At 41.1% G+C, this 25,256-nt stretch overlaps 1 protein-coding gene across 1 annotated transcript in view; it reads right to left on the reverse strand.

The window, feature by feature from the left end:
• LOC308091125 (vacuole membrane protein 1-like) overlaps positions 1–24,181 on the reverse strand; it is a 76,756-nt gene extending 52,575 nt beyond the window's left edge. Inside the window, exons 1-5 of the mRNA XM_080436496.1 lie at positions 24,077–24,181; positions 21,233–21,332; positions 20,700–20,838; positions 17,881–17,971; positions 15,223–15,333 (exon numbers count right to left, since the gene is read on the reverse strand). Of these exons, the coding sequence (XP_080292622.1) occupies positions 15,223–15,333; positions 17,881–17,971; positions 20,700–20,838; positions 21,233–21,332; positions 24,077–24,079 (444 nt within the window). The 5' untranslated portion in view covers positions 24,080–24,181. The remainder of the gene's footprint in view (positions 1–15,222; positions 15,334–17,880; positions 17,972–20,699; positions 20,839–21,232; positions 21,333–24,076) is intronic.
• Between the last annotated feature and the right edge of the window lie 1,075 nt (positions 24,182–25,256).

A 25,256-nucleotide genomic window follows, 5' to 3' on the forward strand; every position in this document is an offset into this window, starting at 1 on the left:
CTGTGTCACTGCTTCTCACCTTACACAAAAGCCCCATCCTCTCATGTTGTTCAGGTGACTCACCGCTAATCTGCTGCCCAACCCTCAACAGTCAGAGAGCTGCCTCAGCTTCATTACTCCATTCTCGTTGGTTCTTTCTCCCACACACAACAAGTGCACAGGCACACACACGCACGCACGCACGCGCACGCACACACACACACACACACACACACACACACACACACACACACACACACACACACACACACACACACACACACACACACACACACACACACACACACACACACACACACACACACACACACACACAGTATCAAAGGCAAATGCATGCGCTCGGCTGAAGGAGTGGTAGATGATCATTAACGAGAAACACATTACAAAATGCACACAGATTAACACGTATCGGTCTCAGAGATAAGACAAGCGACTCATGAAACCATTACTACAGCCTCTACAACGTAATGGCGAGGGCCTGTGTTTGGTTTGAGATAACTGCTCCACCTACTCACTATTCTCATTGTCAAGAAAACTAAATGATGATGAGGACGGAGCCAATAAAACCCACCCCGCCGTTGACAGAGGTTCTGGGCTCCACTATCCTGGCCATGGTGGGATCCACAATGGAGGCCACATTGCTGGCATTCCTGTGGCGGTCTGTGGAAACCAACACCTGGCCTCTAAGAGGAATGGGATCCCCAGCCATGTGGAAGTGTACATCAACATAGACTCTGAGGAGACAATTATGCATCCAATCCAAAGTGTGTACTGAAAATGGAATGTATTTATCACATCATGTGGATCAGTGGATCACTGCTACAAGGCAGAGTGTGTGTATCCATGCCTAAGGCAGAAGTAGAAAGGTGCACTGAGCAGAGCACAAATCTCCGCCAGGAGGCATGCCCTAATAATAATAATAGTTGTGTATGCGGAGAAAATCTACAAACCATGAAAGTAGCGCAACATGCGATTACCAGTTGTCTCTACTATTTTCCTCCCTCTCTCTCATATTCATTGTTCCTCCATCTTTCTCTCAGAGTTCTGTAATTTAAATTTCACTGTAATCTGCTAAATCTGTTGGTTTATTCTTTGTGTAAATTATGTTTGCATCACAAGGGAGTCAAAGGTTGAGATTTTAAATATAAGTGTCCAATTTTCACTGACATGTAGGATGAGGATGTGCACAGCTATATCACAGCTAAATCAACATGAGTGAATAGCGAGCGTGACAACAGCCTCCTTGAACGCAGAGTGGCATTTCTCCCCGCCCAACTCCGCTCACATGCCCTGGTCCACACCAAGTACGATAAGTGTAAAGTTAACAATAAAGATAATGGTGTGAGCATCCACAGCTTCATGAAGTGAGCATCTACAGCTCCATAGCAAAGTTCTGTAAACGCACTGCATGCTCCAGCTGTGTGGGAGCCCCAAAATGGATATAGTAGAGTAGATGACCTGTTACTCCTGTAAGATGTGCAGGGACAGATAAAGAGGACCAGAAGGTCATGGGTTCACACAATTCTTCAAAGATGAGAGGCCTTTGAACATAATTTCTAAATCGAATGGGCTTTGAATATCTTTTCCAATTATAAGCAACTTGTTGAAATAAACAGCATCTGCCTTTCTCCTAGCCACTCTCCTCTGTTGGTGCTGAAAGATGCACAGCAGTGTCTACATTTCAACTGTTTTTTTATTTATTATTATTAATAATAAGAATAATGATAAATAAAAGCGAAATAAAGTGCTTTATAAATGTATCTGCCGTTACTGTCCACAAAAACCCTTTGTTTTTCTTTTTCACCTTGATGCCTCCAAGCGTGGCAAATTGGCTGGTGTCCCTGGACACTCACACGATGCAATTCATTTGTCTCTCCGCAACGTCATGTGCCATGTTGAACGTGGTGCGTTGAATGTGACGCCCTGTAAATTCTGATGAATTTTGATTGCCGGTCAGTGTTTCAATCGTTCATCAAATCGCTTAAGTTGGCTGTGCGTTCCAACAAACACAACTTTGTCAAGTCTTGCCCGTCTTCCTGCTCCTCTTTGCGCCCATTCGTTGCTGTTACTTCCCCTCTCTCCATCCACTACCATTGAAAAAAAAAAATCAGTTGCCTCGTATTGATATTTAATGCATTCAATTCTTATTTTGTAAGTAAAAAGGAACATCTCTGATGCAGTATAGTTACTGAGCATAACGTGTGTTTCTTTCCTAATTTGTATCAAATTCGGCATAAACAACCAGGAGAAGGGTGGGTGGTGGGCTGCTGGTTAGTCAGTCAGGAACCAATCAGAAGACTGACAATGGGTCAATTGGCCTTGTTCGCAGATGGGAAGCCAAGGCGGTGACGCAATGCATTGTTCCTCCTCATTCGTTACATCCTCCAGGGTGACACTCCTGCTGTCAGGTGTAAAGAAGTGGACTGGCGGCGCCACGTGTAGATGGGGTGACACATGCTTGTCTACACCCTTCCAACGATCCAACAAGTAGAGTCAGCAGCAACAAGGGACTACAGTACAAGGGGAATTGGAAAACTACATTGGGAGAAAGGGGGTATATTGGGAAAAGTATTGGGGAAAAAATTTAATAAATTGCCCTGAAAGTCATTCAGTATATATAGTTAAAATTAATGAAACATTTTCATACCATACTGAAATGAAGGGTATCCAATGGTTTCATCAAAAATCTAACAAACTACGGTATGCTTTGGAATTGGCAGTGGCATCACCGTTATCACTACAGTAAAGGTGATCATCCATGACAAGGAACATACGAGCCTGTGCAATGTTGTAGTACTAAGAGCCTGTTCTCTATGCCACAGCAAAAACAAAGCCTGAGTCACTGAGGTCACAGAAGAAGGATGTGAAAGTCCGGTGAACTGTCACCCAACTGCCACAACACAACACTCTGCCATTGTTATAGTAGTCTAGGGTCAGCCAACATGGTTTACACACAACACACTTCTTTCTGCTGTTTATTATCTTAAGTACAGCCATGGTATTCAGACGTGGTATTCAGTTACGACAATAACGTAGCACCCGTCCTGAATCCAGGAGGAATTTCTCCCGAGCTGCAGCCAAACTAGTCTCTTCTGTATTCATTTTCATGCCAGCACTGATGCATGTAGACATGGCCCATAGCGGTCCTCTCCAACATGGCGAAGACTTGCCTTGTTGGTTTATGGGGCCTTAAGTAGAGCCCTCCAAACCCCCAAACCAGACCTTAATGGCTGACCATAAAGTGACCAGTGTACAGTGACCACATAGCGGTCCAGTCATTAACAGGTCTGTGTGGCTGTCGTGGTCCTTTTAAGCAACATTAGACATGGTGGTCCACTCATGGTTGCTATCATAACCAGCAAACCACTTCCTATGCTAGGATACGGCTAGAGGCAATAGAAAAGGCAAACATTGATGGCTATTTCATTTAGATGAGGCCCTGGTCAGTCTCTTTGATGGAGTCTTTGGAGAATGTTGAACTACTGTAAAGAGAAAGAGAGGGGGGGGGGGTACTATGCAACTCTTTCACACCAGTATCTTCTTTTTTCTTTTTCTTTTTTTCAAGTTAAAGATCCATATTCTGGTAGTAATTTCTATAGACCAAATCATCATTTTCAGGTAGATAACGCTGGCATTGTCACATTGGAGCAGTATTATTTCTGGAAGTACAGGACACTTATGAAATTGTTATTGAGTATTAGAAATATATTATTTTAATGTTCTGGACACTTAATTTTATATTGTGTAAATATCTGTAGACATTCTACCCAGAAATACAGCTCTACGCATTTGTTTGCAAACATTCCGATCTGATCTATAGAGTGTTTGATCAATAACAGGGATCTCGCTGTTTCTCAGGCTCTTTAAAGACCCCACGACAAGCTGGAAATCATGATATTTGCTCTACCATATGAAGTGTTTCCGCTAAAAACAGCTTGATGGACATGTCATGGACATCGAGTGTCGTTTACAGTACCCATTGAGACGAGGTTATCACATGATGTTGACAGCCTGTCGTGTTTTCGACTCGAGGTGAAGAAACCTAAATAGGACTGTAGTAGGAAGTGCACATTTTGAAAAGGATTGAAACAAGCAGCTGTTGATGTAATATTAATCAATATTGAACAAATACGTGACCTATTTATAAGCTCAAATTAATAGTTTGTTTAGAAACAGGCTGTGAGAGTACCGCATTGCGCTTGTCCCCATTTCTCCCCCCGCGCCTGTTTGTTTCCGAGCCGGTGCCCAGCGGCCAGCAATAGCCGCCTGTGTCCGCTCTGCCGTCGGGAGACCGAGAGCGCAAAATGACAATAGCAATTTTAGCATTTTAATAAGCATAAACAAACTGCTTCACATGAACAATGTTGGTGTAATTAAGAGATTCGAAAGGGAATATATGTTTTATATACACAGATTAACAATTAAAAGACAAAATGATGTAGCGCCTATTTCCTAATTTTCCAGGTTTCTGTTTGGTGTGGTGCGAGTGGGAATGACAGGGAGGCAGTGTTGCCATGTCCACTTATTATAAGTGACTTTGGGCTTCTTTTTCTGTGAAGTTGCTTGTAAATATTGGTAGTTGCGGATTGCGTTTTTTGGGGCTTGTTTCAAAAGTGTAGTTGCTTATTTGGGCTTGTTTCCTAATGCTGTTAAAACCAGTGGTTCTTAAACTTCATGTCAAGGACCCCGAGATTAATATGTATTTGTTATTTGTCCGCAGACAAATTTGTTAATATTTGTTAAACAGATTTTTTATTTGTCCCCCCCATCTGAAAATATTATGTGCTAGTGGGCGGGCCCTAAATATTAAATTCAAAAAAATATATATATAATGAAATATTTCCTACACCCCAAGGCACTGGATGACATTTTTGTGTGTGTGAAATACAATGCCAAATAACAAAATAAAGACTTATATGCAGATAGTGCATAAATGTACAGTGAAGCACAAGAAAAATGGGATTAAAAAGACGTTGATTATTGATGTCATAATGTCTTTAATAAAGACACAAAAATCAGGAGGTTCATCAAGAGAGGACCTATTTATCAGCTTCAATTTTATAGTGTTCATATTCCAATTCTGTCGGCTAATGTTTTGTTTCGTCACTCTCATTACTGAATGAACAAACAGTCTATGATTGCTACGAGAATATAGCTATTTAACTAAAACAAAAAAAGAATAATCACTTACAGAAGTGGTGTGTGTGTGTGTGTGTGTGTGTGTGTGTGTGTGTGTGTGTGTGTGTGTGTGTGTGTGTGTGTGTGTGTGTGTGTATATATATATATATATATATATATATATATATACACACACACACAGCAACATAAAGATAATTTTTCACTGCAACTAACTAACTAATAAAATGTTAAATTGTGATCATTTGATCAATTGTGATCAACATCGCATCAACATTGATTGTGATGTTGTACATAATAAAATTAATGTATGTGAATAAATTGTTTTAAAAGTAGTGAATTCTAATACTGTAAAGTCTATGGCTCATTGATAGATCTTTGTTTTGTTGTGAGGTATGTAGAAAGCATTTTCATTTAATCATTGTTTATTGAATGAGGCAATAACAGAATGAATCAGCAATTTTGTAATAATATTGTAATGTTGATCTGCTAATCAAGATTTGAACATTTCTCACCTCTATACACAATTATTGGACAGAGATATTTCATTCTATATCAGAGATAGTGGGGCAAAGAGTGGAACCTACTCCTTTGGGTGCTTTGTCTGGGGTTTTCCCTTCACTGCCCTCGCTCCCTATATTGAAAAAATATGTTTTGGCCTTTGTCACTCTATTGGCCAGGAGACTCATTTTGATTAATTGGAAATCATTGTTTGATTGATTGATTGATCGATTGAATACTTTACTAAAAGTTTGCAATTAGTACAGTGGTACGATTATACAATGGTGCTAAAAGGATAACACAAAAAGCCCAAAGGGCTTGTGGTCCTGTGTATTCACCTACTTCCCCCTCTCACACTCACTGGATAAGAGACATCCTGTATTGTCTAAAAAAAAAGATTAGACTCTCACGAAGTGGCTCCTCCAATAAGTTTGGGAAGTTATGGGGTCCATTCTTTCAATTTGTCCAGAATTTTAATCCATCCCTGATTGAGGATACGTGAGGTCTGGGGGAATGTTGATGTGATGGGTTTGCTGTGGCGGGGGTGTTGTGCTGTTATGCAGATTATAGATGTGTCATGGATATGTATTGTTTGACAGATGTTTTTTTTTGTATCTGTGTTTATCTGTTTTTATTTTTATTTCCTTTATGATGTTGTGAGTTTTTGTGCGTTATTCAATCTGTTTATTGCAATTTTTGTATTAGATGGATTGCACTGGAGGAAGCTATTATGTATCTGCATAGTACCACTTATATTGAATGCTTCTGTGGAAAATCCAATAAACCAAGTAAAAAAAAAAAATCAACATTCCTCCCCATACAATACTTAATAACTCAGGTTGCTTAAATCCCAACATCAGGGTACATGAATGGATATACAGTATGAAACGTTTTGGGGGACCTTTAGAGAATACTGTTGTAGCAACAATTGCTATTTATCATGGGAAATATGAGTTGTATTATCATGGGAAATAATACTTTTATCAAAATTAGTAAAAAGAATATTTTTTATAAAATATAATTCATTTAATAATAATTATAGAATTATTAATATTTCCCATGATAAATAGCAATCTCATAGGCTGTCTGCATAGCAACTAAAGGGGGACATTAACTTAATGTATGGACAGTGGACACACCATTTCCCTGTTTCCCTTACCCGCAGTGATGTTCGACTGGGAGCTGCTAATGTTCTTCATGCCTGCCAGCTCTGGTCTGGTTTGGTTTGGTTTGCTGTGGCAGGACGGGGTGGTGCAATTTCAGACTGGCTACACACTAAGCCCACTTTGGTCTGCAATTTGCTTCCTGTGGGAAGTGTGTGTGTGTATGTGCACGTGTGCACACGTGCACATTGGAGGTTGTCTTGAACAGTGAGGGGTTATTGTACTTGGTATTAACAGTACTCCTGGGGCGTCCCAGACATAGACAGACAGGCGCATGCTTTGGATGGTTACGGTGTGACAGTTAAGATTGAGAGGCCATTAGAAAAGCACACTCAGACACACACACTCACACAGCTCCTATTTACACATCTCTGCGGCATTCATCTTTGATTGAGTTTGGGCTACATGAGTAAGTCACAAGACACTTATCCAGATCCACGCCTCTGACCTTATGAGGAAAAGAATGAATTAATAAAAATGCTGAATGAATGCAATTGTGCCACTTGTTTGTTTTTTTTTTGGTTTGTTGTTGTTTTTACATAGGAAGCAATTTCTTTGCCTTTTATTATTGAACGCTAAAGTTGAACAATGACCCTCCCAGAGGTTTTACCACACAATACCTAATTAACTACCCCAATGTGTGAAATGCTTAAACAAGCTATATTTATGATACTGTAACTAATACTGCCATTCTGTAGGAGGGGTATCAAACACAAACACCAGCGATAAAGTTCTGACACACTATCTAGATAGAGTTAAAAATGAATGGCTTTGAATTTAATTTAAGAGGTGCTGAAGTTGAAGCGAGGGATCTGTTACAACCAGTCAGTAGTGAGTCAAGAGCAGCTTTTCAGCCTTTCAAAGGGTTACTGAACTTGATCCCGGTGTGTCAGTGTCTGACGCGCTGGGTAACACACAAAGCGTTGATTCTCACCCCTGGTGAATGGATGGCTGATTATGTGATGCCTCCGTCACATTTTGACACAGCAAGCACATATTAGCCATTCATGCGCGGGCAGTTATGCTGAGAACATACAGGCAGGCACTATAAAAGGGACAGGCTTCTGAGTCACTGCTCTAAACAAAGAAACACAGGTTTTTGTTCATGTTTGTGAGGAGGGACTGCATTGTCCTTGAGCCATGATCTGAAATGTAGACAGAGAGTTGGCTATTGGTCAGCATTGTCACTGGCCTGGCAAACAATGGACAGGTGAGCGGGGCACACCGCCCTGCCCAGTGCCCACACACACACTGACCTTTTGTTAGACGTACTGGCACAGTGCTACAGAGTTTCACTCACTGTTTGAGTAAAACCACAGTATACCCATCCACACCCACCAAGAATGTAATATGCAAGTGGATTGCCCTAGTATTATCTGACATTACGTTCAAGTGAACTTAGCTGGCTTGTACAGTAGTGTGTGTGTGTGTGTGTGTGTGTGTGTGTGTGTGTGTGTGTGTGTGTGTGTGTGTGTGTGTGTGTGTGTGTGTGTGTGTGTGTGTGTGTGTGTGTGTGTGTGTGTGTGGTAGGGGTTCCCAGAATGACTGTGTCAGTAACGACAATCCCCTACTGACAGGTCAGTTTGTGGAACCCATACTCTCAAACCTGCTAGGCGCTCACAGAGATAGTTGGTGCTAATTAAAGCTGTGCTGCTGGTAATTACCAACAGCCGAAACTTAATTTCAGGGGGCTTGCTGGGGAAAATCTGTATATTCTACACAAACCTCCTCCGCAACATGTAATTTGGCGATCCTAAAAAGAAGCTGAATATAGAAAACTACAGAATGTTTCTTTATTTAGATGAGCCACTGGTTTATTTTTGATAGACAAGGGATAGTAAATCACCACTCATAAACAAGCTATAAACACGGCCAGACGTTTTTCTAATCCTGCAGTACAACATAGTTGTAACGAACAGTCAGAAAGACAAAAAACTAATAAAACAGCTGAAAACTGACAAGAGGGAGACACCAAGAGACAGACAGAAAGGGAGAGAGAAGCAGAGAGAAAGAGAAGAGGTGGAGAGAAAGACGACCCTGATTGCTTTTGTGTAAACAGAAATGTGTACAGCTTCAATTTTAACAACTTTAATTCTTTGTTGCTGTGGATTTAACGTCGAGCACAATAATTTTCAAGCTGCCCATAATGACTTAATGGCAACAGCCATTACTGAAAGTAATTTCATGTGGGGATGACTCAGATGAGATCTATTCAAAAATATTTACAGCACCCCCCCCTCCAGAGTCACTCATCGCTAAACCCGCTCCTCGTGTATAAAAAAGAAAAGAAAAAATAAGGTATGAGAGCAGTGACATTGGGCTAGTTGTCACTGGAAAACAAATGCTTTTCAGCTTGTACATGGATGAAAATAATTCAAGCCACTTCCAACGGATTATAATGATCTTCACTGTCAATGTAGCCGATACAGTCACAGGTGCAGTTCTGTGCTCCTGCTGTGTGTGTGTGTGTGTGTGTGTGTGTGTGTGTGTGTGTGTGTGTGTGTGTGTGTGTGTGTGTGTGTGTGTGTGTGTGTGTGTGTGTGTGTGTGTGTGTGTGTGTGTGAGTGTGTGAGTGTGTGTGTGTTATGATCCTAGCCTTCAGTTGAAACCAGACCTCTCTTTGTGTTCCACCATTATTTTATTGTTTTCCCGGGGCTGCATTGTAGCACCCTCCCACTACGTTCAGCCTGAATTATACTTGGAACAGCCCATTGTGCGGTGCAACTAAATATAATAATAATAATAATAATAATAATAATAATAATAATAATAATAATAATAATAATAATAATAATAATAATAACAATAACAATAATAATATCTCAAATGTATTTTTGTGTGTGTGTGTGTGTGTGTGTGTGTGTGTGTGTGTGTGTGTGTGTGTGTGTGTGTGTGTGTGTGTGTGTGTGTGTGTGTGTGTGTGTGTGTGTGTGTGTGTGTGCGTGTGTGTGTGCATGAAAATTAAGAGGGGATTATAATCTTTCTCTCACAACCATTCCTGTCAGTGTCAACATTGATTTCCCACTCAGTAGGATGTGAACATACAGAAGACACAGGGGCATCAATTGCACAAATCATTGAACAGGGAAGCCACCACTTCTATTCTGTGGTCTGTTGTTCTTAATGGGGTTTTATTGGCTCCCCGTCCCCCTCTAGTGGTGAGTCCACAGCCTGCATCAACACCAGAGCCACAGAACCGCTGTGAACTTATTATAGATTTGAAAAAATCCATTTGTTACTCTCAAAACACTAACATACTGTAAGCTGTGATACAAAAATATTCCAGCCGTGTCACTGTTAAGAGGTCACATGGAGTGAGGTACAATGGCACCACCCTTGCTGAAATTAGGAAGCGTGCCTCATTGAAAGACGTTAAATCACTGAAAGGAAAAGGGGGATAAAGAGAGACACATGATGACATTTGTGAAGTGCAGGAAAGTCATATGACAACACTGAGTCACATGATGTCATGTGAGTAGAGCACTTTGTCTAAATGAAGGACTAGAGTGCCTATGCAGGATCTGAATAGTGAATAGACTCAGTAGTATTCATGCTCGGAAACAGCCTTTCTACAGTGTAATAGAGAGGGCCATGACTAGAGGCAACAATACGGGAAGAGCTATATAATATTACAGAATATTTGGGCCATGGTGCAGTAATACGTCCCTGTTTTTCTTTTCCTTTTTTCCTTTTGGTTATTTTTTTTTAGACAAAGCATTGCTTTGAACCACTCATATGATTTATGAGATCAACTTCTCTATTGTTACCCTTTTGTTTTCCTTCTCAGCTGTTTTTAGTATCTTTATTTGCTCACATTCACATAACTACAGAAAAGAGCTGAAATGCTAGAGGCAAGAATTAAGTATACTGTAGCTTGTGTAGCAATTCTTAATGACTACATAATACAAAATACATTCAAGGCCTTTCAGATTTTTCTCTCTAACAGCAGACTGGCTAATTTACACCTAAAGACTAATGGCACCCTCTACTGGCCATTAAAGCTCCAGGCCTGGCCTGACATTTTCAATCAATTTCCTGACAGATTAAAGGGAATTAAATTATATGAACAATATATATAATATTTTTTTTCTCCCAATTTAGTCGTTATGCCAATTCATTCCTCCCACAGCTTGCCACTGCTGTTGTACCCTACTGGGAGGACATACAGCGCCTCCATCCTAGTCCTCCCGTTCAAGATTCCCCGCTGACAGGCACTGCCCCAGCCCGTAGGGGTACGTGCAAAGACAAAGATCACCCTACCTGCCCAGGTTCCCTCCCCGAACTGAGTTCATATAAACACTCTCAGCACGCCGAATGTACCGTGGTGATTCGAACCCCTAACCTCCATGGTTGCGAACGCGGGAGGAGGCGCGGCGAAGCCGCGCCTCCGACCAAGTGGAGCTTACTATGTAACCCTGCTTGGGTTGTGTCTCTCTCTGTGTCTCTCTCTCTCTGTGTCTCTGTGTGCACTGCCTGTGTGCAGCTCCTCTGAGATAAGTAAATGTCCAATTTAGACGTACCATACATCAAATGAAAGGTCTTTGAAAACTGAACACACCTGTCAAGGTTGCGTTTAAGCCCGCCCCTTCCCCCGGAAGCCACGCCCCGGAGAAGGCTCCTAAAAACTCCCCATTGAAACCCCATGTTAAATGAAAAGTGCCCGAATCGCTCCCAAACTTTTTCTACCCCCCCTAAGTGGGGGTCTACGAACAAATACTTCGGGCTCGGATTTTGGCTCCGCCCCCCGGAAGTGGGTGAAACAGGCACTTCAAACACTTTGTTGAATTGTTCAAAAACATTCCAAGTTTTTTTTTGGGGAATTTGTATTTTTCTAAGATGCTCCTTTTAACGCATTTTTTTTTTAATTTTTTTTTTTATTGGTTACTTTTCTTTTAATATTTTTTTTCATTCTTTTTTTTCTTTTTTTGCGTTCGCTTACCGCGTTCGCGCGTCTTACTTGTAATAATGGGCAGGTATTTTCCCGCCGAGCACCCAATTTATATTATATCAATTCAAAACATGATTAGAGCTTCCGCCTCAGTGACAGCCTTTAGACTGCCTCTCGAAGTTTTAGTGAGCAAGTTTCTCACTCGCAATGAGGCTACTTCCTGTAGTACACAACTACACACGCATCAAAGATGAAATCAAGATAATAGGTGCTGTGCTTTGACAAGCCCTCTGAGCGAAAGCAGCAATCTGAGCCACAGTGTAGATGTAGTAGATTGAGTAAACTATATCACTACGCTTCTGAGCTAACGTGTGGTTTCCCTGATGGTGTAAAGGGCATGACACCTGCTGGGTAACTGTAGCTACAATTTTGCCTGTTTTCATATGTTGGAACCCAATGGAAACAAGCCATCAAGGATTGTTTTAGCATTTCTTGCGTAATTGTACTGTTTGCAAATTGTTAATAAAATACTAAATCAATCAATCAATAAATCAAGATGACTGCTCATGCTCTCAAAGTCAGTAGCTGGTAAATATCCAGAGATCCACTCTGTTAATTCTAGCCTCAAATAAAATTTTCCGCGAATCCTTTATGATTTATCTTTTTTTTTACTTTTATCATTTAAAGGTAGGGCAAGTGATTTTCTTTGGTTAAAATATCTATATTCTGATAGTACTCATTGCTATAGAGTGTTTGTTCAGTAAAAGGAGTCTCCTTGTCTCTCCAGCTCTTTATAAAACAGAAAATGCATTTTTGTTTCAGTTGCAGTTTCATTTCCAATTTTATGCAATCAGGATAGAGAACTCAATCAGGATATAGATTAAACAAGTGAAATTGTAAGTGATGACACTAAGAAATGAGCAGGCAAAATTGGAACCGGAACACTATAAAAATTAAGCTTAAAAATGGGTACTTTCTCCTGATTGGCTGAGATTTTGACACCTACCGGAAAATGTATTTTCTGTTTATTAAAGAGCTGGAGAGACGGGGAGACTCCTGTTACTGAACAAACACTCTATAGCAATGATTACTATCAGAATATAGTGCTTTAACCTTTTAACAAAATACTTTTTGTTTTAACCAAAAAATATCACTTACCCTACCTTTAAGTCGATGGCGGTCAAATCGGCCTGAAACCTCAGTTATCTCCAAATATAGAGATAACTGATGACACAGTATGACGTTATAGTACTGATGTCATAGGCAGGCCACATGAAGTCCGAGATCCACATGGAAGTCACATACTACAGTTACTCAACAGTCACCCCAATGACCTCTTCAATGAGCCTTCAACAGAGAAGCTGCACTTTTCAATTACTCTAACCTGTGGCTGGATTTGTGCTTTTTAACCAGCAGTTAAGGTTGCCATTTGTGGATAGGACACGAATGCTATACAAACAAGGATTTCCTCTATAAAACACAAAACACAGCAACTCTAAGTTCATGTTCAATCAAAGTGCGTCATTTCATGAACCCACTGACCCATCAGAAACTGCAACACCAGACATGGTCACTAGATGGTGTCATCCTACTTTGGACTGTCTAGTAGAAAAGTAAGCTGCGCCTGCGCCACAACTGAGAGAAAAAAGAAAAGAAAAAAACCTTCTCAGATTACATTTGGGAGTGCAAAGTTTTCCTTTCCAAAACACAGAATGGAGGACATATGCTTTAACATTTTCCAGTTCATCCTCACTGGACAAAAAAGGGACACAACTGCGAGTGCGGACTCCTAGATGACAGATGGGGCTCACTGTAATACACTGAGCAGTAAAGACAACCAGATGTTTTGGAACCCCGTTCGCCAGCCCCCTGATACTCAACAACACACAGAGAGGAGGGGGTGAGCAAAACACAGAGGGAGGGGTGCAACAGAGTTACAGAATGTACTGACAGAGAGGTGGAACGAAGAACAAGTAGGGGAGGGAGAGAAAAATAAAGTGAGAGTAAGAGAAACAACAGGGAGTAAAGCCTAATTTAAAGTACATACGACCACATAACGTGATGCGTTGTACATTTTTTCTTCGTGCAGTTGCACGCCTACGTATGAATTAGGTTTAAGAGAGCACGAGAAACGAAAGTGTGACAGGGAGAGCAGTGAGGGAGGGGAGAATGTTTTTATCCTCGTGTGCCCTATGGATGTATTTAAAGAACCAGCGAGCTACGGCCGGGGGAGTGCCAGTGTATGTGTATAGAGCGAGGAGCAGAGGAGAGGAGTGATTTGGTGGTATAATATAAACATAGCCACGTTTTTGTTTTTATCTTTCATCTATAAATATCCATGACTTAGTTTGTAAAAGTTGATATTGTGTTTGTTGCTATTTGTCTGTTTGTCTCACCAAGTCAAATTCCTTTATGAGCACACTTTATTAAAAAAAAAAAAATTGAATCACCTGTAATTCTGCAATAACTCTGGGTGAAAGTTTCGCAATACTGTAGACAAATATGTGGGTTCAGGGTCTTTCAGGTTCGTTTATATTGCGGACCCACCAAACCGAACACCTTCAGCCATGCATCGCTCAACTGGAGGTCCCCAACATCAGTTAGTTAAATGAATATGACAAAATGATGTCCAATAGTAGTATTATTTGAATGACTAAGGCATTTAGCGGCAATGTTCTTGTCAACACTATTCTCTCAATTATGTTATGAGCAGCTGAGCAAGAGTTAACTGTGCCTAACGTAAACAACGCTGCACACCAGCCAGGCAGACAACCAACCAACCTGCACATTTATGAGCCAGAGCCCATAGGCTTGTACTCCACTCACACCCTGAAATGATGTCACACACACAAAATGAGCTCTGCTGTGCTCTGGGAAACTTATACAAAATTAATTAAAAAAACGGACTGATTTTGTCATTTTGTCATATCAAAAAAGTAAATAAATACAAATATTTGAACTCATGCATATTTCAAGGTATCTTGAAAGTTTATAGAGAGGTGTGTTTTTCTATGGGTTGTGTATGGGAAAAATGCTTTTTTGGGGCAAACTGTAGTACCAGAGTTGGCCACTATACTACCCCCACCACAGACCCCCCTCCCGGTCCTGGGGGCTTGGTGTGCACTCAGTCAGAGGGGTCAGTGAGTGCGCTTGTTCCTGGACTGCCTGTCAAAACAGTGCGGCTACCGCCGCACACTGCCTATTCACAGAGGAGAATTCAACACCGCCCCATTCTGTGCGCGTGTGCGCACAAAAACGCAAAAAAAGAAAAGAAAAGAAAATGCACTCAAAAACGTGTACTCCCCCCTCCAACACATGGGGAGTCTTCCATAAGCTTTTAACTATGTTGCTTGTTGTGCCCATCATTAAAGCCTTAGCAACAAACCCACATAGGCTAAACACTGACTTTAAGACCTACGTCAATGCATTATCATCCACTGTAATTACGTTTGAGCCCCTGTCATAAACATGCATGGATAAGTAAACAGCTCTGGCGCAGCAGCTATACGAAGTGTATTAGAAATGTTTCCTTACCAGGTAAAGGAGGAAGGTGTGCAGGCCGGTGCCCAGACCCACTGAGGAGAGGATACCCAAGCCTACCCAGTAGGCACACCACAGGAACTGCTTCTCCATGTCACGCACATGCTAAGGAGGCCATGAGAAGGGGACAGTCAGGCACAGGGTAGAGACACATGCATGGAGTGAGAGCAAAACAACGTGAAGGGGGTAGACACACACACACACACACACACACACACACACACACACACACACACACACACACACACACACACACACACACACACACACTCACACACTCGCACTCGCACACACACACACACACACACACACACACACACACACACAGAGGAAAGAGACAAGAGGCAGGGCCAGAGTGAAAGAAGGTGCGAGAGTGAAAGTGTGCAAAACAGAGAGGACCATAAAGGGTGGGAGAGGGCAAGTGAGTGGTAGAGAAAGAGAGAGAGGGAGAGAGAAAGAGAGTGAGATAGAGGGAGAGAGATAGAGGGAGAGAGAGAGAGAGAGAGAGAGAGATCTTGAAGCAGAAGTTGTTTAGGAGTTTTAGAGAACAGAGCCGTAGGGTAAGAGTGTTCAGCACACAAGAACAGAATCATTATTCTTTTTGCTGGTAGCCAGCTCTTACACAACTATTAAAAGGAAGACAAGCCAAATTTCTCTCTCTCTTTCTTTCTCCTCCACTGTCCTCTATGACTCTATCAATCTTTCCATTTATACAGATCCACAAGACCCTCCCTCAAGCTATAGGGCAGGTTGTTTTCAGGAAGAGGCATGGATTGTGTAGGTTACGGGAAAAAGGGAGGTGGGTGTTAACGGACTCCATTTCCCAGTGAGCCATGGGGAAAACAATAATCATGGCACATGCAGTGTTTCTCGTTGCTGGCAGAGTCATAGGAAGTGCAGTACCAGCCACAGCCAAAATGTTTAGAATTGTTCCTGAGAACAGATTACATATTATCTCAGGACTTTTTAAAGTTGCAATTTTAAAGTTTAAAACTTTTTTTGTGTGACCAAAAGATAATTGTAACCACTGTGTATGGTAGAGAATGTTAATACTATATAACTGTATTATAACACACAACTGTGGTATTTGGACGTGGACTCCAGGCTCTTCCATTTGCTGCTCAGCGATATTTGTCACTGCAGGGAGTGTTGGGTGGCCCCACCCCCCGGTGGGGGCTCCTCACTGGCAGGCAAGTCAGTAGGATACAACAGCAGTGGCAACATACAAATGTGTGTGAGAAGGAATCAATTGGCATAACAACTAAATTGGGGAGAAAAATAGGTAAAAAGCACCAAAAATAAACAAACTAAGTTTTTGAATACACCGCAGCAGTAGTCTGACAAACAAGTGGATGTTTTTCGGCTCTCAGGGTCTCCTCCTCAGCATCAAAACGCTCAGATTGCTGCTGCAGTGTTTGCTGCGAGTCTGCACCCGTCCTTCCTTTCATTAAACTATTGTCAGTAGAGCAGTAGCGTATGGTGAATTCTAACTTTGACCGGGCCAGAATCTTAAGCATTTAAACATTTCTGGGCTCGGGACTCGAGTTCAAAACCCAGGTAGGGCATGAAAGTTGCGGTTTTCAGCTTTAAACATTGTAAGATATGTTCATGGTAGGCTGCGTAGTATGGCTTTTGGCAGGAAAGAAACAGAATCAAGCTTGATTTTAAGGCTTGTCTACCATTAAGCATCTGTTTTCTGTATAATCAATCTCAATGGGTTGGGGAGTTATCAGTGGACTTGTGCAATTGAGATCAGATACAACTGAATTATATTGTATATGCTTTTGAGTAATAAAGCTCAGTGACAAACCAACCCCAATCCATTATGTGTTAGAGGTTACGGCAAGTCTGCCTGAAAAATATAAAGCCATTGTGAGCGATGCATTACTTTCAAAATATGCATGGCACTCAAAAAGATTAATAAAATAAAAACACTATCAAATAAATTGAAATGGTTTGAAAATGTATAAATTGTGCCATGACTTTAGCGAAGCTTTCATTCTCCTATCTATCTATCTTTTCTAGTCGGATTCATGCTATTAAAGACTTCTCTTATGAGGCGAGTCTCCACTCTTGACCTTTCAGAACTGTAACAGACAACGCTTGTATGTGTGTGCGAGACTGTGCGTGCACACACACACACACACACACACACACACACACACACACACACACACACACACACACACACACACACGATAGAGAGAGGGAGAGGAAGAAGAAGGTGCGAGCAGTGGTGGTACATGTACTCAAGTACTGTACTTAAGTACAATTTTGAGGTACTTTTACTTTACTGGAGTATTTCCAATTTTGTATACTTTTACTCCACTACATCTAAGAGACAAATATTGTACTTTTACTCCACTACAATTATTTGAAAACTGTAGTTACTAGTTACTTTGTAGATTTTGATTATTATTACAAAACATACATTAACCACTTCAGCTCTATATACATTTTGGCCATTTGAAAATAGCAATACTTTTGTACTTTTAGTCAAGTACATTTTGAATTCTGGACTTTTACTTGTAACAGAGTATTTCTACATTGCAGTATTGATACTTTTACTTAAGTAAAACATTTGAGCACTTTTTCCACCACCGGGTGCGAGAGCATTTATCTGTAGGCTATTATTTTAGAGATGTCACCCACCTTCTGGTGTGTTCCTTCAACCTGGTAAGCAGCGGAGAGGAGAAGCAGCAGCAGCAGCAGACCAAACGCTGTCCATCTCTGCTGTACAAGTCTGAATAATACAGGACAAGAAGGAGGTTAAGATGATGAACACACAGGTTCAGTGTGGGAAGGTTGAACATGAGTGTGTGAGGGACCAGAAGTAGCTATAAGTGGTGTTTAAAGCTGAGGGGAGGATGAGAGAAGCTGGGTGGGAAGAGGGGATAATGAGCCGAGATGAAAAGGAGGAGAGGGAGGATGAAAACAATCATTTGAGCCCCCCCCCCACCTCTTTATGTTTAGATTTATGGAGTATATTGCCTTGGAATGGATACAGCCAACTATGATGCAATGATGGGGAGGTTAACTCAACTTTTAAATTGCAAATAATAAATAATCGTACTACTATCTCTTCTGCAGTGGTGTAAAGTAACTAACTACATTCACTCAAGTACTGTACTTAAGTACAATTTTGAAGTTTTTTTTAATTACTGGAGTATTTACAATTTTCAATACTTTCACTTCTATTCCACTTCATCTTAGAGGCAAATATTGTACTTAAACTCCACTACAATTATTTGAAATCTTTGGTTACTAGTTAGTTACTTTGTAGGTTTAGATTAATTATTACATTACATAACATACATAATCTAAACCACTTCAGCGCTATTTAAACTTATTTTCAAACGATTTTTAAACATTTGTAATACATTAGAAAACTAGTGAAATGGGACTTTCAATGACTACTTTTACTTTTAGTAAGTATATTTTTGATGCCAATACTTTTGCACTTTTACTGCAGGCTACCTTTTGAATACCGTACTTTTACTTGCAACAGAGTACTCAAAACAAATTGAGTACTTCTTCCACCACTGCATTTCACATCTAATTTATATCTAAAGTGATACAATTGGATGTTGAATAGTGAAGCCAAAACATCCGGCCCGCAGAGAGCTGTTTAACCACCACCGTCGTACACGGAGTAAATAAAATGATAAAGCGTCATCCTCCTCATGCTAGCAGTGTGACTCGTGCTGCATTAGCAGTAGTAGTAAAAAACGGTCATGTGTTCTCTCTGGCAGAACACCGCCGCGGTGCTTGTGGCTTCACCACATCCTCTTGTAGTTTAGAAAATAAACATGTTGTCCTCGTACAGCTTTAACCGCGAAGGCCTCCCTGAGCGTGTGTACACTAAACACGCTGACCTTCTTTATAGAGCCGTGCGTGCATGTGTAAGCAGACTCACACAATCTACACTATCAGGTGAGAGGAGTGAAGTGCGACACAGCAGGGCGGGCCCGCCAACACTTCGTCATCGAAGGAAGGCGTCTGACGTCTTTTGCATAATTATTGTTCTCAGAAGCAGTGGTGGGAAAAGTACTCACATTTTTTACTTTAAGTAAAAGTTTCAAAACTGCAATGAAGAAATACATTGCAGTCCGGTCCGGAATTCAAAAGTTACTTGAGTAAAAGTACAAAAGTATTGGTATCAAAATGTACTTAAAGTATCAAAAGTAGAAAGTACTAAGTATTATGCAGAATGTCCCATTTCACAAGTTTTCAAATGTTTAAAAATCCTAAAATAGCAGATCTACAAGCTCACAATGCAATGCATTGTGAGCTTGTAGATAGGCTATTTTCAAAAGGCTGAAATGTATGGAGGGCTGAAGTGGTTAATGTATATTTTGTAATAATAATCAAAGTAACTAGTAAATAAAGTTATCAAATAATTGTAGTCATGTGGTATCTGACTCTTGCTCAAGAACACAGATCAGGGCCGAGAGGTGAAACGGTGAAATTCTGATAACCAGCCTCTCTGGGCATCCTCTCACTAAGATATATGGATGTGTGTGTGTGTGTGTGTGTGTGTGTGTGTGTGTGTGTGTGTGTGTGTGTGTGTGTGTGTGTGTGTGTGTGTGTGTGTGTGTGTGTGTGTGTGCGCGTGCGTGCGTGCGTGCGTGCGTGTGTGTGTGTTTGCACTTGAAAATCTGTTATTTTCAGCAAGTGACAAGGTCGCATGAGGCTTTTCTGCTTGGGAGAGAGTGTAATTCAACTGACAAGACGCATAATCCATCAGCTAGTAATAATGGGGCCAGGTGAAAAACAATACTGTTGTACTGGTTGTACATCACTTTGGCATTTATAACAACCGACAGAGATAAATGGTTATGGGGGGGGGGTTGGGGCAGATTAAAACACCCTCTAACACCTGTGCTATGTTTGCTGTAGTGATTTTATTACACATCTGACTGTAGACTAAACTATGAACAAGGAGTGCCTGTGGGTTGATACTAGCAATGAGACGCTCAAGGACGACTCCTGTCTGAAGCACGCTATCAATATGTGTGTGTGTGTGTGTGTGTGTGGGTGTGTGTGTGTTTGTTTGTGTGTGCGTGCGGCCGTGCGCGCACGCATGCACTTTAAAACAGGGTTGTAAAGTGCAGGAAGGTGCTGCTGTAATCAATTCCTGTCTGTGTGTGTGCACGTGTGTGGGGTGTGTGTCTATACACTGTATGTACGTTATGTTGAACCACCTCTCCACAAAGGAAGTTGAGAGTGGTCACAGCAATAGATCACAACTGCACACAAACAACATCAATATGGCAGATCCTGTTTAGTTTAGCTTTGGCAGGATTTCATGACTTTATGTCGTGCCGTGTCAATTTAACGGTGACACACATGCAATCCAGAGGCGTAAGGTAATCCGTCATAAGGAGTAGCCTACTGCTCTAGTGCCAACTACGCCAGAGTACAGCCAGCATTTGAAGACGTTTAAGTGGGAGGCATGCATCTCATCTCACCTCATGATACATTCCCTGAGCTTCATGAGCAGTTCCAGAACAAAGTAATGCAGCGTAAGGAGAGGTTTTTTCCACAACACCAGGGTCTGACGTTCCTCCATGTCCCTCTGCTTCCTCTCACCCATGGACAGGACCGAGTCTGGCCCCACACAATATGGAAGGTAAACAAAAATATGTACGTGCAACGGTATGTCAATTCAATTCTTTTTTTGGGGGATGTCACTACCCCTTTAAGTCAGATATTTTTGTAACATCAATGCTGCATAGGCAAATACTGTATATTGACATTATTTTGAGCGATACAGTGTTCGCCATATGTCATGCGACAAAATAAGTTGTGTCGGTCTCACTGTTCAATTGCACTATTTCAGTAACTGATTGCATGCAGTAGATGTAAAAACCATTCCAAAAGTGTCTCTTTGCTGCTTATGTGAGATAGATCATGTTCATAATAAAATTACAGATATCAGTTAATTATACTTATAATGCATCATTGAGTGCTTTTTTTGTTTTGTTTTGTTTTGTTGTTTTACCTGTGGGCTGTCCGCTGTGCTGTTCTTTGGCTGCTAGACGCCTCTGAGATACATCACCTTCTGCCTCATGCTCTGCCATCTCATCAAGCAGTGATGTGACCTGTCGAGAGAAGAGATTGGACTTTAAACACAGTACGTGTGGCACACTCTCCTTAATCTACCTTGGAGCCAACACAGATAGACACAATGCCACACCCACACATGAATGCAGACAAGACACACACACACACACACACACACACACACACACACACACACACACACACACACACACACACACACACACACACACACACACACACACACACACACACACACACACACACACACACACACACACACACACACGTTACACAGGTAATATGGAAATTTAAATGATATAACTTACGCAGAAAGGACTAGGACCATACACTCTCTCACAAACACACTAACTGTCCATGGGCGTTTATAAGTGTGGACTAGGTCACAGCACCAATGCTGTGTGTGACAGATTACTAGTAACCCAATCAGGCCTGGCTCTTTGGCAACCTCATGATGCTCACCCCTGAGACTCTGTCTACCAACTCCATGAACTGACTTGACACACTGGGCCCATTTGGCTCTATATGTCCCCGTACTTTTAAATTAGCCTCCCTGGTGGAAAGGGAGAATATCCGGTATTTGAAAGTATATGCAAATGTATCTTTTTAAATTCTTTAGCTGTCTGAAGAAAGTCGAATGTATACTTTGTAGAACCACTACACTACAAAATAATTATGCGTAATATTTGTCATACGACATACTGGTTCAACAGAGTAAAGACTTGCCCTAAGGAGTGAAAACTCATGTGACTTGCTTGATATTAAATATTTGTGACATATTTTTTTCCTTCTAATTCTTATTTATTTTGCAATATTCCTTTGTCATCATTGCGTTTAATTTCGGTGATACATAGACTATATTCTATGAGACACAACAGAGAGATTCATATGCACACTCACAAATAAAAGTACATGGAACCTGTATTTTTATTATAGGGCCTGGGGTCTCACAGGAATCTGTCAGTGAGCAGTTTGATGGGGACTCTAACGTGTAGGTATGTAGCTCACCATCTGGTGGACTTGTCAATGACACTCGCTAATTCACTTGCACGCGCACGCACACACACACACACACACACACACACACACACACACACACACACACACACACACACACACACACACACACACACACACACACACACACACACACACACACACACACACACATTCTGTAGTCTAGGAGGGCCTTTACAAAGTAAAATCTGGGGTGTTAATTTAACTCTTAAAGCGTATATGGACCCATAATTTTACTAGCTCCAGGTTCCATACATCTACACTGACTAGATTGCCAGGCAAGAGCACTGATTTTACAGGCACCCAAGATGACTAATCAGAACCTTGAGGAATTTATTGGATGTATTCTGAGGCACACAAGGGGTGTTGTTATTAGCTTTTCTCAGTATCCATTCGTGAGAAATGATGGCCACTTGAAAGGCACGCAGTAAAGCCTCATAATGTTGTGATGGGAGAAACACCTTGCTGGCATTTCCAATATACTAAGTGCTGAGTGTTGACACTCACAGATAAACATAAAATGCTCAACTGACTTGAAACACTCAAGTCAGTTGAGCACTCAATTACAGAAAAAAGGCTCTGTCCAAAACAGAACTACTGTACATTTTAAAGCAAACACTCAATTACAGAAAAGAGTAGGTTCTGTTTAACTATATTTTAAAAGATTTCATATTTTAGAAGAAAAAAAACATCACTGGTTTAAGGTATTGTACCTAAGTGATATTTTTTTGTTTGAAAATGTCAAAGCTTTACATTCTGATAGTAATCAGAGTGTTTGTTCAGTAACAGGTGTCTCTCCATCTCTCAAATAAACAGAAAATGCATTTTCAGATGGGTTGCCAATTTCATCCAATCAGGAGAGAGTATACCCATTTATCATTTTTCAATTTTAAAGTCCAGTTTAAATTTGGTCTGCTCATGTCTTTGTCATCACTTCCAGTTTTGCTCGTTTCTACTGTATGCATGAATTCTCTTTCCTGATTGGATAAAATTGGTATCCCGACCTGAAAATGCATTTTCAGTTTATTAATGAGCTTGACAGACGGAGATACCGGTACCCCTGTTATTCAATGATTACTATCAGAATACAGAGCTATTTATGGACTTATTTTACTTAAAAAGTGTCTTACTTATTCTTATTCTTATTCTTATAAAACAAATAATTTAAAAAAAGCTAATACAGTAAAAATCAGGCATAATGGCATCCATCCCATCCTTTTTCTAACAAGACAACAAAGCATACTCCAATGAAAGAGCTCAACAAGTGTGTTAACAGTCGCACAAGAGCCTGTGTGGCTTCGTCATAGTGCAAAGTGGTGCCAAATAGACTGCGAAACTGGTGCAAACAGGCATTTCAAACATTATCAACAATGAGTGTTTTAAAGTCAATGAGGACAGTATTTGTTGATTCTGTTATAATTTCAAGACATCAACAATAACCCTTGTGGAAGCTAGTTGTAGTGCACAAGCTCGATGGCTTGATTGCGCAATCTCTTCCACCAAAACAACAGACTACACGAGACCTGTTGAGAAACCAATACCATGCTTTGGCTGAGAGCATAACTAAAGCCTAACAAAAGCTAAATATACTGTGGGCTGATAAATTTTATATTTCACAAAATGTCAACTTGCAAGCATAATGATGGTGAATTGTAGAGCTAGTAGAGAAAGTACCACAAACTTGGGTTCTATATTGACAATCTAAATTAATTTGTAGCGGTTTATTACCAATAATAAAGCAACTCACCATTCAGAGGATCTTTAATCCAGGGTGAGCTCTGTGCTCAAATAAACCTCTGGCGGACCAGTAGCAATGTAGGGCAAAAGTAAGCTATACATGAACTGCATCATAGCTTGTGTGTGTGGTGTGGGTGTGGTGATGGAGGGGGCCAGGAGGGGATAGCACAGTGAGAGCGGTTTGAGGTTTGTCGGGGGAGGGGATGCAGATTGACTAGAGAGAGAGCGAGACAGACAGACAGACAGACAGACAGACAGACAGACAGACAGACAGAGACAGGTTTCATCATTTGCCAAGTAGAACCTTAAGGGAACCGGACTAACTCTATGTCTCTATAAATAAGTAGATCACTTTCCTGGATCACACTTCTAACACTTCTCAGTTCTAAGTAGGCTTCATATAGAATAGAACATGAATAGCAGATGGGTAAAGAGACCATGGCTCTTTGCAACAGTGAGAAAAGCATTCCAGGACATCAGAGTTTTCAGGTCATGAGTAGAAGCAGAAGATGTGAAGAAAAGTGTCATGTTAATTTTGGTAGAAGTGGGTTTTATCTAAGTGCAAACAGTACCTAACACAGTACCTCTCCAGATAATCAGAATTATTTTTATTGTCAGGTATCATTGTATATACGAGAAGTTTGTCTCTGTGAAATTGGTGCATATGAATAAAAAATATATATACACGATAAGTTCTCAAATATACTGTGTAAATTAAGTGTGTGTGTGTGTGTGTGTGTGTGTGTGTGTGTGTGTGTGTGTGTGTGTGTGTGTGTGTGTGTGTGTGTGTGTGTGTGTGTGTGTGTGTGTGTGTGTGTGTGTGTGTGTGTGCGCGCACGCACATGCGTGTGTCTTGTGTCTTGCTTGCTCTCCAGTCCTGGAGCAATACATTTTCCTTGTCCTGGAGAGATTCAGAGATCCGCTGCTGCAGCAGGAAGGAAAAACATCTTGCTGATGGAGGTGATGTTCTCCCAGCGATTATTATAGGAATCTGAATGACGCCACGGTGTCACACAGTGTTCAAGGACTCACACAGAACGAGGGGGGCTGGTGGGCTCTTACTGAAGAGCACCACCATCTCTACAGTCTGAAGAGTGTTGAGCTCTACTTGTTCAGGCTGAACAGGTGCGTGCACTCCAGGTTGTCAACCTCCCATCTGTAGGCAGACTTGTTCCCACTGGAGATTAATT

Source organism: Gymnoscopelus braueri, assembly GCF_963280865.1.
Source record: "Gymnoscopelus braueri genome assembly, chromosome: 8".
Classification (NCBI taxonomy): Eukaryota; Metazoa; Chordata; class Actinopteri; order Myctophiformes; family Myctophidae; genus Gymnoscopelus; species Gymnoscopelus braueri.